General features: G+C 44.2%; 1 protein-coding gene across 1 annotated transcript in view; it reads left to right on the top strand.

Annotated features, from left to right (window-relative positions):
* Window positions 1–6: 6 nt before the first annotated feature.
* Window positions 7–18,464, top strand: part of LOC100742282 (sodium/calcium exchanger 3) — a 124,001-nt gene continuing 105,543 nt past the window's right edge. The window contains exons 1-2 of the mRNA XM_003494734.4: window positions 7–1,471; window positions 8,095–8,367. Of these exons, the coding sequence (XP_003494782.1) occupies window positions 132–1,471; window positions 8,095–8,367 (1,613 nt within the window). The 5' untranslated portion in view covers window positions 7–131. The remainder of the gene's footprint in view (window positions 1,472–8,094; window positions 8,368–18,464) is intronic.

The raw sequence follows: 18,464 nt of genomic DNA, 5'->3' as shown, positions 1-18,464 counted from the left end.
GAGGCAGCTGTAGCCGTTTGTGTCACGGCGGTCAGAGGTCGGCGATTCGATCTCGAATCAAATCGGGGTTGGTCGAGGCGCTTCCGTCGTACGGGAGGGAAGGAAAAGCATAAGAGAAAGTCGGAAGAAAGATGTCGGGAAATTATTCGGTCCGGTGCGAGCCCGGTCTAGTGGTGCCGTTATGGGGACCACTGGAGAACCTCTATCTCTCCGATGTGATTTTCCGCGGATTTGTCTACTTTCTTTTGCTGTTGTACCTGTTCATCGGCGTGTCGATAATCAGCGATCGTTTCATGGCGGCGATCGAGGTAATCACATCGAAGGAGAAGGAATTGGTGGTTCGCCGCCAGGGTAAGGAGCCGCAGATCGTGGTGGTGCGGGTGTGGAACGAGACCGTGGCGAATTTGACGTTGATGGCGCTGGGTAGCAGCGCGCCGGAGATCCTCTTGTCGATCATCGAGATCTGGGCGAAAAACTTCCAGGCTGGAGAATTAGGGCCGGGCACGATCGTCGGCTCGGCTGCCTACAATCTCTTCGTCATTATCTCTCTGTGCGTGTTCGTGATACCAAACGGCGAGACCAGGAAGATCAAGCACCTGAGAGTGTTCTTCGTGACCGCCACGTGGAGCATCTTTGCTTACGTTTGGCTGTACGTGATCCTGGCGGTTTCCAGTCCCGGCGTGCTCGAGGTTTGGGAAGGTATCCTCACCTTTTCATTCTTCCCAGCCACGGTTCTCACGGCCTACGTGGCCGATCGACGTCTGCTCATCTACAAGTATCTGCACAAAGGCTACCGGATGAACAAGAGAGGAGTGATCGTGCAGGCCGAGGCCGGTGATTCGGACGGTGGGGTGGAGCTCGAGATTAAACCTCAGCAGGACAACTTCCACAACATGACGGACGCCGACACGCCCGAAGCAAAGGAGTTCGAGCAGACCAGAAGAGATTACATCAACACTCTGAGAGAACTAAGAAGGAAACATCCCACTTTGCCGCTGGAACAACTGGAGGTGATGGCTCACGAAGAGGTGCTCGGAAAGGGGCCGAAGAGCAGAGCGTTCTACAGGGTACAGGCGACCAGGAAGATGGTCGGCGCAGGAAATCTGAGCAAGAAGATCAGCGAAAGGGCGCAGAGCGATCTGAGCGAGGTCAAGGCCGAGCTGCAAAGGCAAGAGGCGGAGAGCATCGACATCGAGAACGTGAACGCCATGAGAATCTTCTTCGAACCTGGCCACTACACCGTGATGGAAAACGTCGGTACCTTCGAGGTAGGAGTGACCAGAGTTGGCGGTGACCTAACCAAACCGTGCACCGTCGATTACTGCACCGAAGATGGCTCGGCCGAGGCTGGTTCCGATTACATCAGCGCCAAGGGCACTCTAACCTTCGATCCGGGCGAGACCAGGAAAACCATCAAGCTCTCCGTCATCGACGACGAGCTGTTCGAAGAGGACGAGCATTTCTACATCAGGTACAGCTGTCTACTTCTTTTTTCCCGCCCATTTCTCGACTCGAACACTGTATCCACCGAGACCATTGTTTCGACGAGTGTGCGCCAACTGCCACTCGCTTTAACGTCAATCCGTTTTTGTTTTCGTTGAAATTTAGCAAGGATTTCCTTCGTTCGTACTCCGACCAGAACTTTGCGATTCCAGGCATCTGTTTGGCAAATGCTAACATCGCCCCGGTAATAACGGGCGAAGTTTCGCCAACTTAGCAGACACGGGCCTTTACTCGCTTCCGCGGACGTTCTCGACGATAAGCAATGTAAACTGTCAGAAATTTTAACGAGTTTAGATATCCTCTCGATCCTTGTTCCGATGAATATTCTTCGAAAAACACACGACTTTCTCTTCGAGTCGTTCCTTCGTCGTTCACCGCTGCGAATCTTCAACGACTATCGCGTGTAAAAGTTTCTCTCACGAGTTTTCTTTAAAGTACAATATTAATAACAAGCGGAGTTAAAAAATCCAAGACGATAATATTCGAAGGATATTCGCACGTGCTGAAGTTTCACCTATGAAAGATTCCACAGCCTGTGACACTTATTCAGTGGATAAGATCGAAACAAACACGGCATCAAGTAGCAACCGCGACGAAGCAGTTTCGTGTTCGCGGTACCGAAGAATTTCATCTGTCTCGTCCGCGATTCGTGGAACAACGCGAGAGGAAAAGCGAGAGGGGAAAAGCTTCCATGCCGGAAATGTCGGTCGAACGAGCGGCAAAGATATTCAGAGGAGAAGATCAAGGACGCGTAGAGATCGGACTGCGGAACTACACGTACCTCTAGTTTTATTGCCACGGTCAATGACGACGCGGAAACTCGAACGAGTGTCCCTGTGGCGCACGCTAGCTGTCTATTAAAGCTAGAGACGAATCAGTGGCTCGAAATCGCATTAAGCTTTCGAGAGATAATCGGTCGGATGAAAGGTGGCAGGGCGGCAAGTCGTTGGTGTGCGAAAGGTTTGCAACCGATTGACCGACAACGTGTCAGTCCTCTCGGATCCGCTTCAACTTGCACGGCATTACAACTGTAATGAGATATAGGACATGGCGTGGAAAATCATCAACGGTGATTCGTAGAATTACGATCACGGTTGTAATTTAACTTCGTTTACGACGCGGTCACCGTGTGATTCTTTCATTTTGACTGAATTGGCTGACTGTGTCTGATCGTTGGCTAATCGTAATTCTTTATTTTTTGCTATAAAATAATTCGACAAGGTTCGCGTGAAAGTATCTGCATATAAATTTATTTTATTCGATAACAAAACTAGAAAATAATTCAATTTGCTTCTCTTTATGTTCGTCAGAAAGATACCAGTCTCTCGAACAGTAAGATACGAATACTTCCCTTCGATTTCAAAATCCTAATATTTCTTTGATACGGTTAATATAAAATATTTATGGCCTCTGTCAATTAGAGGCGATCACGAGAAATTACGGATCGCTGTAGAAAGTATAATCGTAATTGGGAACAAACGTGATCGAATCACTCGTGATAAGCATAAGTAGCAGTTTACGTCATCTCTGGTAAAGTAGGATTGTTCGTGCCACCTACATCGGTTCACGAAAGTATTTGAACACTTGCAGGAACTTCTTACGAACATGTCATGCGCGTTGTATGAAATATTTTGAAATTTCGAGAGTACTTCGATGAAACACCTAATATTGGTTAAATTTGAAACGAATTTGAAAACGTATATGAAACGGAGTGATATTTGTTGGAAGCTGCAAAACTTTATGATTTCCGATGAATTAGATCCGTTCTCCTATAGACAAATTTCCATAAAATGCGCAGTTTACTTATCACGTTTGTCCGTATTAATACGTTGACTATCACGTGAATTTTATTTACCTCCATAGATCCAGTTATTCCAGACCATAATGTTTAATCATTGCAAAATACTATACCGTACTTTATCCGACAATGCTTTATCATCAATCCAAGTGATCCGCATCGTTGAAAATTATTTACTCCATAAAATGAATTTCGTTATTTTAATCGTAACAAAAGATTTAATAGCATCGATCACCGACAACCATCGTGGCGATTAACGCGTTAACGTCAAAAAGCAAAACACGGAGGAAATTTCAAGGGTAGGAATGATAGTCGATTAGGGCGGGGCAAGGACGAACGTCATGTCGTAAGAAGGTGAAACTTTTGGTTGGTCGACCAACGTACAACGATGAATTGCCTGCAACCGCTGAATGTGTTCATCCGGGAAGCGGAGAAACGAGGAATCAAAGGAACAATGGGACAGCGCGTTTTTGTCAAACATGTCGGACCTTGAAAAATCGTTCGGCTACGCGACGTGGAAAAACGAACGAGAGAAATATTACAAAATGTTTCATTGTTTCCGTGAAATGTATACATCGAACTCTGAAAAACGTTTTCCTTTTTCGCCGCTGTTACACCGTGATGAAACTGGGCCGAGGTCGAGCTACAATATCCAGCCAGGATGGAGATAAATAAAAGGAACTTGGATGTACATTGTTGCAAGGATCATCAGGGAGTAACGAGCGACGAGATTGCTCAGTTGTTCCTTTTGTTTCTATGACTCGGGGATTAGAGGATTAGACCGATTTCGTCCTTTCCACACGACGGTCCAGACAAAAGTCTCAGAGAATTCGTTTGGCTTTTATACGACGACGTTGTAACGAAGGCCGCGTGAATCGATCGCAGACAGGATCAAGTTCCAGACACCTACGATTCTAACTCGTTGCTCCTTCATTCGTGAATACAGACGTATCGAATTTTATCGAGTAAGGTGTCCCGACAATTTGACAAACTTATCTATGCTAACGTCCAGGCTGGATATCGTTTCTTCCGCACGTTTTCTAAGAAAACATGCTGACTTTCTGTTTGGACAACTTGTGATTATTAAAGCTGGTATTAAGCTTCCCATATACACTGTGTCCGCTACACCCAACGTCAGACGTCGCGTCTCTTGCCAATCGTTCGACTGTTCGAACGATCATAAGGAAAAATTACAACACGTTTCTAAACATTCGATTGTGACTGTTCCACGAGAAGATATGGTCGACGAGACTCGATCAGCGTTCGCGGAAGAGCAACCAGGACGCCCTATTTGCACCGTGAAAAACAGGAAGCGGATTCGATACCAGACGTACGCTCGAGGGCGTCTGCCGGTCGACGATCTAGTCGCGATAGCGAATTGATAATCGCCGGCAGCGCATCTTTCAATTAACTTTGGTCCGGATGGCGCGCGCTATTACATTACCGCTTAAACTCGGCGCACAAAGGGACTGGTTGTCTGCTCGCGGTTTCATCGACGCCAACACGGACACCAACGTCAATTAGCGTCGATTCGTCGATTAATCGTCGCGACGAACAGCCTTTGACAGATCATAAATGAACACTCACGAGAGTTCTCGAGGTCGGTCGCTATTTTGGAGAACTCGTGCGACGTGAACATCGTGGACGAAAAAGTTCCATTTACTCTCGGGTATCGCGGTCGCTCGCAGAATCTTCGAGTTCGTTACGAGGCACTCGTGGTCTTCTCGCGAATACTCGGCTTTTTATCCAACGAAGAGACGAAAACCGCGCGAAAATTGCAACTGAAATACGGCAGCGATGCTCCGCAGTACTCGGCACAAGTACCAGCTAGTTGGATTAAGAGCGACAAAAATTTCTCTCTCTCTCGAAACTACCTCCATCGCGCAGTCTTAAAAGTAGGGCGAACGAATTCTTGGAATTTTGTGCAATAGTTACGGATCGAACGGAAACCACGATGTTCTAGATTCGAATGACCGTGTAGGTGTCTACGATGACGCGTACTAGCAGCAGGTTACTTTACGAGCGAAAAGAAATATTCAGAAGTAAAATACGTAAAAGTGAAAGAAACCTATGTTGTGTAAAAATATAGTGGACCAGGTTTGTAGAGGCCGAACGATATTTCTACAATTACGAAATGGGTACAGAGAGATACGTGTTTAGCCTGAAAGTCAAATAGAAGAGAAATTTGGGGAATTTTAAAATTGCACTTATAACAAAATTGCGTATGACAGAAAATGTAAAACGTAACTCATCGTTCGTCAATGTAAAACGTAAAATGAAACTTCTACTATTTTTATTTGATGATCATGTTGGTGGCAACGTCCTGATTAAAACTTATGAGTGTGCTCGTTGCATTGTGGATCGCTCGAACGTCCCGCTGTCCAGCTCCGTTCTTCTCATGCATTCGACACTCGTTCTATCTTCGATAGTCAAACGTTTAGATGATAACGCTATGAAGATTGTCAACTTCGCGTTCGAGATTGTCAACTGGATGGGGACCGTTTCCGGCTAAAGTACACTTCGAAGATTCCGTCAATTCCGTCGACGTTCGCCTTGAGAGTTGAGAAATGGAAGCGAAACGATCTTTTCTAAGTTTTCTAACCGATCTTTGGAGAATCGCTTTAGCGGAATTGCTGGTAGGTCAGCCATTAGTTCGCGGAATTAGAATCGCCACACTCCCGTTTATGCAGCCTTATACAGTCTCTATCCTATAGTCTATAGTTTTTATCTATCTCTCTATAAGTTTCATAGCGAATAATAATCGTTTATGGCTTTAACGAACCTTAATAAGGTTGTCTGTAAGTGTCCCTGTACTTGCTTCACGACAGCCCGCAATTCCGTTACAGTTTAAGGAAAATATTTCTGCAATGGTTGTTCGTTTTGTATTTCTCGTTCTTAGAAGGCTTTAGAACTTCTTACTTCCGTCGTGCGGCAACGAAGTTCAACATTTACCGCGCGTTTAGCGTCGTTATCAAGGAAAGCCGATAACATCGAGGGTCGAAATCGGCGTAGATCAGGCCAGCGCAAACGAGCGCAAACACGACGATTTTCAAGGAATCCTGCGAGTCCTAATGATTTTCTTAACTTCGCGATAATCTTCGTCGATCTGGCGACACGCCCGAGCTTTCTCGCGAGAGAAACGCCGGTCACAGGGGGAAAATTTATTTCCTCGGCGTTCGTGTCGCCGTTGAACAAGATGGACAGGCCTCGATAACGAGCGAAACGTTGCACGGTGTTGCTTTTATTTCGCTGTGGCGATCGTTAGGACGAAGGCCCGGATTCGGGACAGAGAGAGAGAGAGAGAGAGAGAGAGAGAGAGAGAGAGAGAGAGAGAGAGAGAGAGAGAGAGAGAGAGAGAGAGAGAGAGAGAGAGAGAGAGAGAGAGAGAGAGAGAGAGAGAGAGAGAGAGAGAGAGAGAGAGAGAGAGAGAGAGAGAGAGAGAGAGAGAGAGAGAGAGAGAGAGAGAGAGAGAGAGAGAGAGAGAGAGAGAGAGAGAGAGAGAGAGAGAGAGAGAGAGAGAGAGAGAGAGAGAGAGAGAGAGAGAGAGAGAGAGAGAGAGAGAGAGAGAGAGAGAGAGAGAGAGAGAGAGAGAGAGAGAGAGAGAGAGAGAGAGAGAGAGAGAGAGAGAGAGAGAGAGAGAGAGAGAGAGAGAGAGAGAGAGAGAGAGAGAGAGAGAGAGAGAGAGAGAGAGAGAGAGAGAGAGAGAGAGAGAGAGAGAGAGAGAGAGAGAGAGAGAGAGAGAGAGAGAGAGAGAGAGAGAGAGAGAGAGAGAGAGAGAGAGAGAGAGAGAGAGAGAGAGGGAGAGAGAGAGAGAGAGAGAGAGAGAGAGAGAGAGAGAGAGAGTAATTACGGGCAGAGAATTTCGAGTCTATGGCGAATTCATACGTTCAGATATCAGTTCAGGACTAGTTCTCGATTACATGTTCATGCCACAGGCCACGGGGAAAGGAGGGGAAACGAGGCTGCACGAGCGCTAGAATTCCTCCCCTGTTGCCGATGAAGCGAAGAAACGCGGTACATTAAGCTCCAGCGGAACTCGTGCAGCCGGGTTCCAAGTTATTTCGAGTCTCGCTTATCTGACCGACTCCATCCGAAGTTTGCTCTCGGAAGAAAAGCAATTAGCTTAGATGGGCCGGTTTGATCGGCGGAAATGTTCCATTGCGAGCTGTGCCTCGCAGCGTTACGACGCGATGCATCGCGATGACGAATGCCTATGGCGGAACAATCGGTCCGAGACAGTTCTGAAACCCGGTCCGGCGTTCAATGATTTAGTAAATACGATAGGAATATTTTACCACGCTATTATCGCGTACCATTTACAACTATTTGGACACTCGGTGCAATTTGATCACGTGTTTCACGTTTTCATCGCATTTTCAACGTTACGACGGAAGAACGTTAAAATATTCTGTTAAAATTGACATCGTTCTAATTGCACATTCCTTTCTGCAATCTCGAGAAACTTAACACGAACACGGCTATTGTAGAAACAAAAACCTCGTCCTTCCAACATCCCAACATCGGACGGTTACATTTAACGTGGCTTAACTTCGCAAGATCAACTTCCGTCCACTTTCAACCTATCTTTTATCCATGTTGGTATCAATTCCTATTAATCGTTGGTTTCATCGATGGCTTCATACCGAAGGATCAAACGACAAGGTTAGATGCGTTTCATTTCAAGTACATTTCAGTATCCGTGGAAATTAGTCGAGATACACGCGGACCTGGAAACGTCTCCAGGTTTCTCACAGTACTAAGACGCTAACAACGACGACGATCTGATGTTACAGATTGAGCAACGCGTCGCAGCCTGCCATGCTGGTGTCACCTAGCTTGGCGACCGTGATGATCCTCGACGACGATCACAGCGGCGTGTTCGGCTTCCCCGAAAGAGACATCGAGCTGGTGGAAAGCGTTGGTCAGTTTGCTCTGCGGGTGGTGAGATACAGCGGTGCCAGGGGACGTGTGACCATCCCCTATCGCACCATCGAAGGAACGGCCAAGCCTACCAAGCAGTACATGCACACGGAGGGCTCGCTCACCTTCGAGGACAATCAGACCGAGTAAGTGTTGCACATAAGCGTCTCCATAAAATTTCAAGGTTTACGATCGCGCCAGTAGTTAAATAGCGGCAACAGTTCGCCTCAGGTTGATTAGTTAACCTATATTTCGATACTCCAGCGTATTACGGTCCGATTAAATGATTAGATTACAAGAACTAGGACCCGTATGTAACTAAATTCGGAGAAGTTGGTCGAAACGCGGACATGCAAACGACTGGCGAGCTATAACTCTACCGAATCCTTCGAGTCGGTTTTGCAATCGTATTCTTTTATCGCCAGTAGTCGAGTTTATTAGTCACGAGTTGATTAACGAGGAAAATGCGAGAGACTTTCTGTTGGCTGTGCGAAATTTATCGTTTACATCGTACGTTTGGCATTTTTCTGCGAACGTAGAGCGGAGAAACTGGAGCGCGCCTGTGACGTAAAAAATTCCAGAGTCACAGCTGTATTTATAGATAATTGATCAAGTAAGATAGAGCTGAAACTCGAAGCGTGTAGCACGCGCCTAACTGGGGGATAGGACGTGGCTGAAAGTTAGGGGTGGATTTCGAACGCAACGAAATCCATGGACGCGAGGCAGATTTATCGACGACCTTAATTGGTTTCTCACCGAGTAGCTCCGTAAAGAGCTTTGCATTAGGTAATTCGCTGGGGGCGATCGCCAATCATCAGTTATCAAGCCGAGTTTTTATTCGCTGAATGGCGTTTCGAAGCGACGAGGCGCGGGGATCGACAGGGAAGCGTGGAAATTTATTCTTGACCTTAATCGAATTTTCAACGGTCACCGTCCAACATTGTGCATTTCACTGCACAGTGGCTCTCTGATCGTATTAAATATCTGATCGAGGCGCCCTTGTAATTACGCGATTCTTTACGACCAGTCGTCTAAAAATCGGACGACCCGATGCTTATCTGTTACGAGTAGCGCTTATTATTGCTACGTAAGCAATAAGACGGCGTACAAGATGTCGAGGTTCGGCGTGGCACGAGCGAATCGTTTCTCCTTTCGTAACATGTCACGACACGAGCTCTTAACGACCCAGGGGCCACGCTTAGGCAACGATATTACGATATTAAAGATCTAAGAGGGGTCATCTAACGATGTAGCCGGGACATAAAGCACCGTACACAACGGTGTTAGAAAAATTCACCCGTTTCACAGTTGTCAAGCGTGGTATACCTTTTAAAGAGACAGCAAGAGAAAGTTGCAAGTTAACGTCTCGCTCGCGGAACAAATGCCATGCATTACGTATTTTCGGCGTCCGAAAAGGGAAACTATAGTTTCGCGTAGATTTTGTTACATCATTTTGATAACGCGAACGTATCGAAACTCGCAGAGACGATGTCAGAGGCGGTAGAACGATACTAATATATGTGACGTAACTGTGTATCTTCGCTCTTATCGTTTCTTCGATAACGTTACTTTTTCACCGGACTGTGAAGTAACCGTGGAGGAAACAAAGTCACAAAGAAATATGTACAATTCGCGTTCGAAAGAGGATCGATGATCGGAAGCTACAGCGAGTTGGTACAATCGAGAAACGTCATCGAAGAACGTCGGCTCGAACATTATGCATCCCGTTGTGCGCTAGGATTAATGGAATTTAAAGCTGGTTGACTGGCTCGATCGAATAAATTAAATGGTAGCTGCTCGATGGGTTGAGGTAAACGCGGGGCAACGATGCATAATTCGAAGGAGCGGCTGTTTCGTCGCGTGTAAATCAACGATCAGTCGTTATCGTATCTGGTTCGACGATTATCAATCGTCCAGTGAATAATTAGAGCATGGAGAGTCGCTCCTTCGCAAACGCGCACGCGAGCCATTTTCGAGATTCATCACGCAAACTTTGTATTCGAAGGGGAGTTCTCCTGGAAAATATTCCACGAACGCTGGAAGAAAGAGGCTCCGATTTCCAGCCAGTTGAGCAAACTGACGAAAAGCAACTCGCAATCGATAAAAATCAAACCGCTGTTCGAAACGTTCCAGAAAAGAGAATACAAATTCATGATCGTTCACACGTACTCGCAGTAACAAATTCCTCGAATTGTCCTTTGATCGCTGGAAATCTGTCATTCGGTTTAGCTTCTGTCGGCAACGGATCAGGGTGGAAGTTGCTTTTTTCGAAGAAATTGTAATGTGAGTGAAGGGCGAAGGATCCTCCATTCCTTCCCACGGATCAACTTTCCGCTGGATGTCGTTTAAACGCTGCGCGAAGCAAGCTGAGAAGCTTATTTGTTTCTTAAATTCGAAATGTCAACCAGACTCGACGGGTTGCTTCTGTTTAATTTGCTAGTCAATGACTGCTACTTCCCTTGGGCGTTGTTCATGAACGCTTGCTAATTCGTGGTCATTCTCAAGTTTCTCTAAAACTTCCGAGTATTGTACCGAAAGCGCTGACAAGTCAACTTTTTCCAAGCCATGTCGCAGCTATATTTTACTTAGCCACAGTTCCTAACACATTCTACCGTAATAGAGCGGTATCCTCGTTGATCGATTGCAAAGCGAGTAACGTTAATTCTCGCGGTTTGTCGTGTACGTAAAAAGAAATCGACGGATCGCCGGTGAATGACACGAAGAACGTGGAAGTGTGAAGGCGAGTTCCATAATGGTGCGCGAAGAAACTAAGAATAGGAAGAGTCGATAAAGAATGCAGTCTGGAATGAAAAACACGGGACGGAGGCAAATTTACCAGAAAACTGTGCTTCGATAACGCGCTAACAGTCGAAAGCTACATCGGATCCGCTGCTTTTATCGATGAAACATGTTTGTTGGCTGTGAACACGGTCGAACGTCGCGTACACTCCTTGTGCGGCGAGTCTGATCTATGGCGGTCTCGTTCTACTTGAGCGTATCCTCGGTTCTTTTAATTCCTGTTCTAGGAAACTTCTTGCTAAGCTCTTTATCAAACATTTCTAAATTTATTTCGAGCAACTGCTTTCGAAACTGTAGGGTAAGGTAGGAATTTCGAAATAGTAGGATATCTGCTTCAGGCCGAGCAATCTTCCTTGTAATCTGTCACATTCAATTACGAACAATTTTTAAACGATCCATTAGATTGTCCCAAAAGTGTCTTACGTTTCATATGGAAATAACATTATTTTATCGAATTACGATCCATTTTGTAGTAACATTAGGTTGTCCGAAAAGTTCCTTTCGTTTCATAAATTGATAACGGATGAACAACAATTTGACATTAGGTTGTCCGAAAAGTTCCTTTCGTTTCATAAATTGATAACGGATGAACAACAATTTGTTTTATATCATTTTATTGAATTAGGTATGATCCATTTCGTTCTATTTCTATTGCTACGTTCGTGCATAATTCAGAAGACTAATGTAAAACAAAAAAACATTGTGCGTCTATTATTTCCTTATAAAACGAAAGAAACTTTGCGGACGACCTAATAGAACAAAACATGTTGTGCATCTATTATTTCCTTATAAAACGAAAGAAAGTTCTTGGACAACCTAACACAATCGAAGGGAGACTATTTAATTTTATTAATTAGCGCGATATCGTTCTACGCGAGAACATATATCGTGTACGTTGACTATCGCAGTTTTCTACGAAAATATGACTTTTGTATTCGTCAAAAGGAAACAGGTCTCTTTTACGAATGTTAATATTTTCTCTTCTACTTATCTCGATTCACTAGCGTGTGCATATTATTTTATCTTATCTTATCGATAATCTTGTATGTAAAACAATGCGTCAGATTTCATCGAGTCATAAAATTGATCGAAAAACTGGAATTCCTGAAGCTCTTTCGCGTTTGGTCGTTCGGTTTTTTCGATCGCCAGTTGGTTTAACGAACGTCCTTTTTGAATAGACAACGAGGGAGAAATTAGAGAGAGAGGAATGAGGAAAAAATCGGGGCCAGTGGGCAACGATAAAAAGGGATCGCTTTCGTGGAATCGCTGTCGTGTCCCTTTCACGCGCGATCTCGTCTTTTTACGAGCTCATTAATCCTGCTTTGCATGCGCACTTTCGAGCGTTCCTTTTCTACGAATTTCTTTCTCTTCGACACGAGCAAGGAAAGTCACGAAAGAACAACCGTGAAGCGCACGCGTCCACAGGCGAACTACACTCGTCTTCAACTACGTCCAACGTCGCTTATCTCGCCGCAAACACTTGCCTCCTTTCCGCCGGAGAAACCAATCTTTTCCTATTCGCGACGAAAATGACGCACTTGTCGCGCGAATGGTTAGGCTTCGAGGAGCAATGGCTAATGTATGGCGTATTATCGTCTCGTCGCAAGTCTATAATTATGTAGAAACATACTGCTATCCGATACGATATTTTCACTGAGAAAATTTCTACGCAAAACAGGAAACACAGACGTAAAAACGTAATATACAGTTGCTCTAACGAATGAGTAAATATTGGGTTGGCAATTAAGTGATTGCGGATTTTGTCAATGGGTGATATTGACAAAATCCGCAATCAATTAGTTGCCAACCCAATAGTCGGAATATACTGGTTTCCTGCTCCTACTTAGTCGTAGAAGATACGTGGCACATCTCGTACGACTTTCTTTTCGTCTCGGAATTAAAGTAAAAATAGGCGACGAGGAGCGTGCGTATTTCTTAAATTGGATCGAAGAAGAAGGACAAGCTTTCTCATTTGGCGAGAACCAGGTGGTTCCGGGGCGTTTCATCCGGACGATTCGTTGGAAATTGCCGAAGGAAGCGGCGCGTTTCGACGATTCTGATCCTATGGAGCACAGTTTGCGGAGAGAGGCGAACACGGACGAAAGCCCGATTTACAAAATATCCGGGAAATTTCAGGGTTTCGAATAAATTGCGGGGGACAGGGGGCGCAGCACGGAAACGCTGCGAGCGACGCCGGGATTCGTTTTATTTCCGGGCGCCACGTTTTCTAAAGCTTCGCCTCCGCAGTTTTTCGGCCAGAGAAGCGGCGACGGCGGTGAAACGCGAAACTCGTCGCGGCGACGTGCTCGTCCCGCGAGATAGAATTTTCGTCGTCTCTTCTGTTCCAGACAAACGGCTTTCGTTTCTCCAGTTTTCTCGTCGGAAAGCGGAGAACCATGGTGAAAAGCCGAGGAACAGAGTCCCTGCAAAGCAAGTACCATCGAATAGAGAGTTCCTCTTCCCGACAGATGATATCTCGATAGACGTTTATATCGCTTTCCCTTTCCGGCTCTCCTTTGCGACGTTGTTTGCGTTGCAATTCGAATCGCGTCGCTATTTTTCGAAGTCTGTTTCGAATCGAATGGATTTCCACGCAGACGAGACGCAACGAAACGAAACAAAACGGCGTAAGTACGTTTGTTCGACGTCGATATCCGAATATTACTTGGAATAGCGAAATCGATCTTGACGGAGGGAGGGGCACAGATTCGAACGGCTGTGATAACGAACAATGATAAGACTGACAAAGTGGAAAGCAGAGGGGCGCGATGGGAACGAGAGAATATCGAGAGACGTCGGACGAATAAAAAAAGCACGAGCTAGTAAGTGGGCCAATATGGGGGCGGGAAGCCCGTAAAATGCGGCGTGTTACACCCCTGCGTACCCTTCATTCCCCTGCAACCCCGTTAACTTCTCAAGTGCTAAACACCCTCGTATCTCGGACACTCCCTCTTCTTTCTTCCAGCCTTTCCTCGTAAAAACGCAAACAAGCCTGCTCACCCTAGCTAGCCCCATCTAAAAATCGTGTAACATTTAATCGACGGATGAAGAAACGTTTTGTTTCCACCGGATAATAAATTGATATCTCCGACTATAATCCTCGTTAATACGCACATCGACTACAAGAAGTAATTGCGCATGGACTTATTCGTCGATCAAGCGTTTCTTCACCAGATTCGATGTTTCATGTTCGTAATATCAGATTCTTATGGACGTACGAAGATACTAGCAAGCGATACGAAATTTAACCCTTTGCACTCTGAATTTTATTTCGATTTCGTTACCAGCCGCTCCCAACGCTTTTAAGTGTTTTACTTGAAATTTACTTTAACCGAGAAATAAGACGATTTAAATAAATAAAGGAAGAAACACACAAGTTGTTGCAATTATTCGTGACAGTCGATGAACGCGCGTTTCGATACTTCTACTATATATCTTCCTAACATTCAATTCTATTTTTTCTTATTAAGAAAAAAGGAAAAATTAATGAACGATTATTATCGATTGACAAAAGATTAATAGACGATATTGTTTCATCGAATTCACTCAAATATCAGTTTTATTTACACTATTGTTGTATTTTGTAATTTTTTATTGCATGGTATATCTTGAAACAATTTCCAGGACTCAATCCTGGTTTTCTTTCACAAAAAAAAAAAAGATGGGACTCGACAAAGGAGCTCGTGAGATAAAAACTGCTGTCAAACTCGACATAGGAGTGCACATACTTTAGTCTGATCAGTTATACCGTAAACTTCGTGACGAATACAATGGCGTGTCGACGCTTCTCGCAGCTGCTGTGCGTAGGGACGACGAGCAAGTTTTCAACGACGCGGTTATCGCGTTACACCAGCTGTTCTAAAACTTGTAATCCATTTAATCGCCGTTCGACTTTTAGACGTCGCTGACAAAGAAAGCTGACGAACCTAACCCCGACCTAACACCGTCAGACGACTGTTGGAATATTTAAGAAAGAATCGCGCGCTCGAGGAAGGCGAGAATTCCACGAGGTCGCGTAAATTTTGCGCGCCCAGGGAAGAGGAGAAACGCTCGCACGGCGAGTTTCAAGAGTCGTCGGTTTTCGGAGTCGCATGGCGGAACGCGTTGTTCTCCGCGCGATAAATCACCGTGGAACGTGTTTTAAGTCGACGTCGCAGCTGCCCGTGACGAATTCCAATTTCCCGGTATGACATCTTCGCTAGATTTGACTTGCCGGAACTCTGGAATTCGCAATTATGCGGGAACGTGAGCGGTATGAATTACCGTGGACGAATGAGATTCGATCAAAAATTCTGTACTGTCCTTGGTCATTGAATTAGGTTCATGCAGCAGATCGACGCGCTTCTACGTCGCTTAAGTGTGACCTAATCGGAGCGCAATTTTCCCAAATCGTCGTAATCATAAATTTAATCGAATCAATTTGCACGCGATTGCATGCACGAACGAATTAGTTTAATTATTCTTGTTACTCGTAGAATTAAAATATTATAGAATTAATATAGTTCTTGAAACTGGGCTGATACAGTAGTTACAGTTTCGTTTAAAATAATTTGTACGTTAAACAATCGACGTTCTTCGCAGTATTTATGTTGGTTTCTCTGAATTTAAATTCATAGAAGAAAACCACATAAGTTATTCTAATTATTCGTGACAGTCGATGAACGTAAGTTCCGGTATTTTTAGTATATATCTTCCTAACATTCGATTCTATATTTTCTTATTAAGAAAAAAGGAAAAATTAATCAACGATTATTATGGATTAACAAAAGATTAATAGACGATATTGTTTCATCGAATTCGAGCTTCGAATTCGTATTTTATATGTACGCACCGACCTAAAGCTAAAAGAAGCTGCAGAATATCGAAACTTTCGAATCCTAATCCAATGACCATGTATAAATTATACGTTTCTGTCTCGCCGCCGGAACAAAAGAAAAAGCATTTTCTTTTTCCTTTTCTGCCTGTCGAGGCCGACCTAAGAGAATTCAACTCGTCACGAGTTCCTTTGTTATTCATGCTCGCTTTATCGAGCTTTCGTTCGCGTTTCGAAATATATCGAAACGTCATAGAAATCCTGAAACTCGCATAGATGTGTTTACGTGTAATACGTGGAACTTTGTGACACACGCGAGGATAGTTTCGAAGCGGGTTCTAACGATGTCGACGCTCATTAAAAGTCCCGCGAACAGGAACATTTAGTCGATGGAACGTCAATGGCGTGGAAACTTGGCCGAAAAGTGAAAAGTCCTCGATGGCGAACTCTTTCGCGAGCAGAGTTGGCGCGCAGTGTATGTCTCTTAACTCGTTCGACTCGACTCGAAGTCGAAACTCATTACGCGTCTTGCCACATCGGTAATTCGTGCAATTTACATTCGGTGCGAGCTACCGTCAGCGAGCCAGCTCGACTCGAGTATCTCGACAACTGTTGCCTTCTAACGTTTTCGCAATGGAGACGTGTTTCCGAGAGACATCTCGGACAGGTGTGAAGTTTCTTTCTTTTTCCCAGCGTACAGTACTCGAGGATGCATATTCCTAAAGAACATGGTTTGTTCTTCTTTAAGCGGCATGTTAGCTCGACGAACAAGTTCGTGTCGCCATGCTTTTAGACATTGTAAATATTTCTTAACGGGGAACACTCGTTAGCCGTACTTTAAATAGAAAGGTAAAGATAAAGAAAATAATAATTGATAAAGATAATTGAGAACGGTTATCACAAGTAACAACTGTTGACGATGACTCGCTACCAGACATCATCGTTACAGAGTCATGAAAAATTTCGTTGTGAAGCTTCTTGACTGACACACTCGGTTAAAAGGATTAAGTTTACCGTAGGAAGCTTAAAAAATGTTTGATATTAAGAAATTAATATTTAAAAATATTTAAATTGGAAAGAACGGGTGTATAATTTTTACGATGAAAAGACACGGGCGGATTATACGTCTCGCCGCTATCCTTTTAAGAATCTACGTTGGACACGATTCTTTACACGCTTCATGATGTGTTTTACGAATGCAGAGTGTTGAACGATCGAAATGATTAATTTCATGCGCTCGAAGTTAGTCTGGTGAAAACATTCGAGAGGAATGTGATTTATAGAAATTGAAAAATTATTAACGATATGTCTATTCATTTTTCACGCTTTTTATGTGAGTATAATAGAGAAGATTCGGCGGTAACACCACCACTGATGGGATTACTTTTCAGCTCATGATTGAACGAGCGCTCTTCATCAAACTTTCAATGAAACGACGCGATCGATGGATCTTAAAGTTGATACACGAGCGATCTCACTGCGCAATTTCCCATTCACATATCGCGGGAATTTCTATAAAACGTCACTCTATTTCCCTGTACTCCTTTCCACTTTACAATTTTTATAATTTGATTATCTTGCATGGTATTTGCCACTGAATAACGCACTACCTGTTGTCTCCAAAACAACTGTGTTCCAGCTTCCTAAGTAATTTATTTTTCAACTGCTCGCTCGTAAAATCGTTAAGGTTTCCATGGGAAATAATAGAACGCGATAGAGGAAATTCAACAGTAGTCGATAGAAACGAAATTCTTTTTCGTGGCTCTTGTAACGGGTGTACTATCTCCCTGTACTTAAAATACTTAACTCGTTTCTTAAAATATTTAAAATTGCATAGAGAATTCCGATTCTAACAATCAGGAAGTATAAATAACGCGAAAATTTCACAGAAGCTGGTTAGACTCGAATAATACGGTCGGTCGAGACTCGTCGTACTTTCTGTTATTATTGCAAGCGTGGTCATGTTGGAAAGACACTTGATCAATTTTGTTAACTTGTAACTTTGTATTCCCATTGAGTCGAGCTTATATATATATATAATCACAATTTTCGCCGATTCGTGCCACGATTTTCAAACGTCCAAGATTATAGCTGGTGGATAGGGTATAAGGAAGTTCGTGTTTCACATGGAAATTCCAACGTCGTTGCACACTCTCTATACTTAACGACACAATTTACATTCGAAATTATGGTAATTTAAATTCTTACTCGAAAGTAGCTGGAATTGTTCTCTTACCTCTCGACACCTTGACGTGGAACTTGCAAGCAACGATTTTCCAAAAAATGGAACTCAGATCCAAGTGGAATCGTTGTTTTTCGTAATTTTGCGTGCGATTTCTCCCTAAATAAGTGTCGACGGCGATATCGTGTAAAATACCGCCACTCGTAAGTACTTGAACACTTTGTTCGGTTTGTAGTAACAGTAGAACGATACTACGCTTCGTTAGATGCACAGTAGAAGAGTTCCGCAAAGGTCAGACGTCTGCGTCTGAACGCTCTCGGTTGAGCCCAGCGTTCGTACGCTGAGAATCTCAAGATAAAGAGTTTGTCGAGTTAGAAAGTAGTGCTGCAAGCCTTTACAATTACAAAAGCCATTCTATTATCGCATATCGACGAGAAAGAATCAATTTT

Source organism: Bombus impatiens, unplaced genomic scaffold, assembly GCF_000188095.3.
Source record: "Bombus impatiens unplaced genomic scaffold, BIMP_2.2 scf_3721, whole genome shotgun sequence".
In the NCBI taxonomy this organism is placed as follows: domain Eukaryota; kingdom Metazoa; phylum Arthropoda; class Insecta; order Hymenoptera; family Apidae; genus Bombus; species Bombus impatiens.
This window is presented reverse-complemented; position numbering and strand designations above follow the sequence as displayed.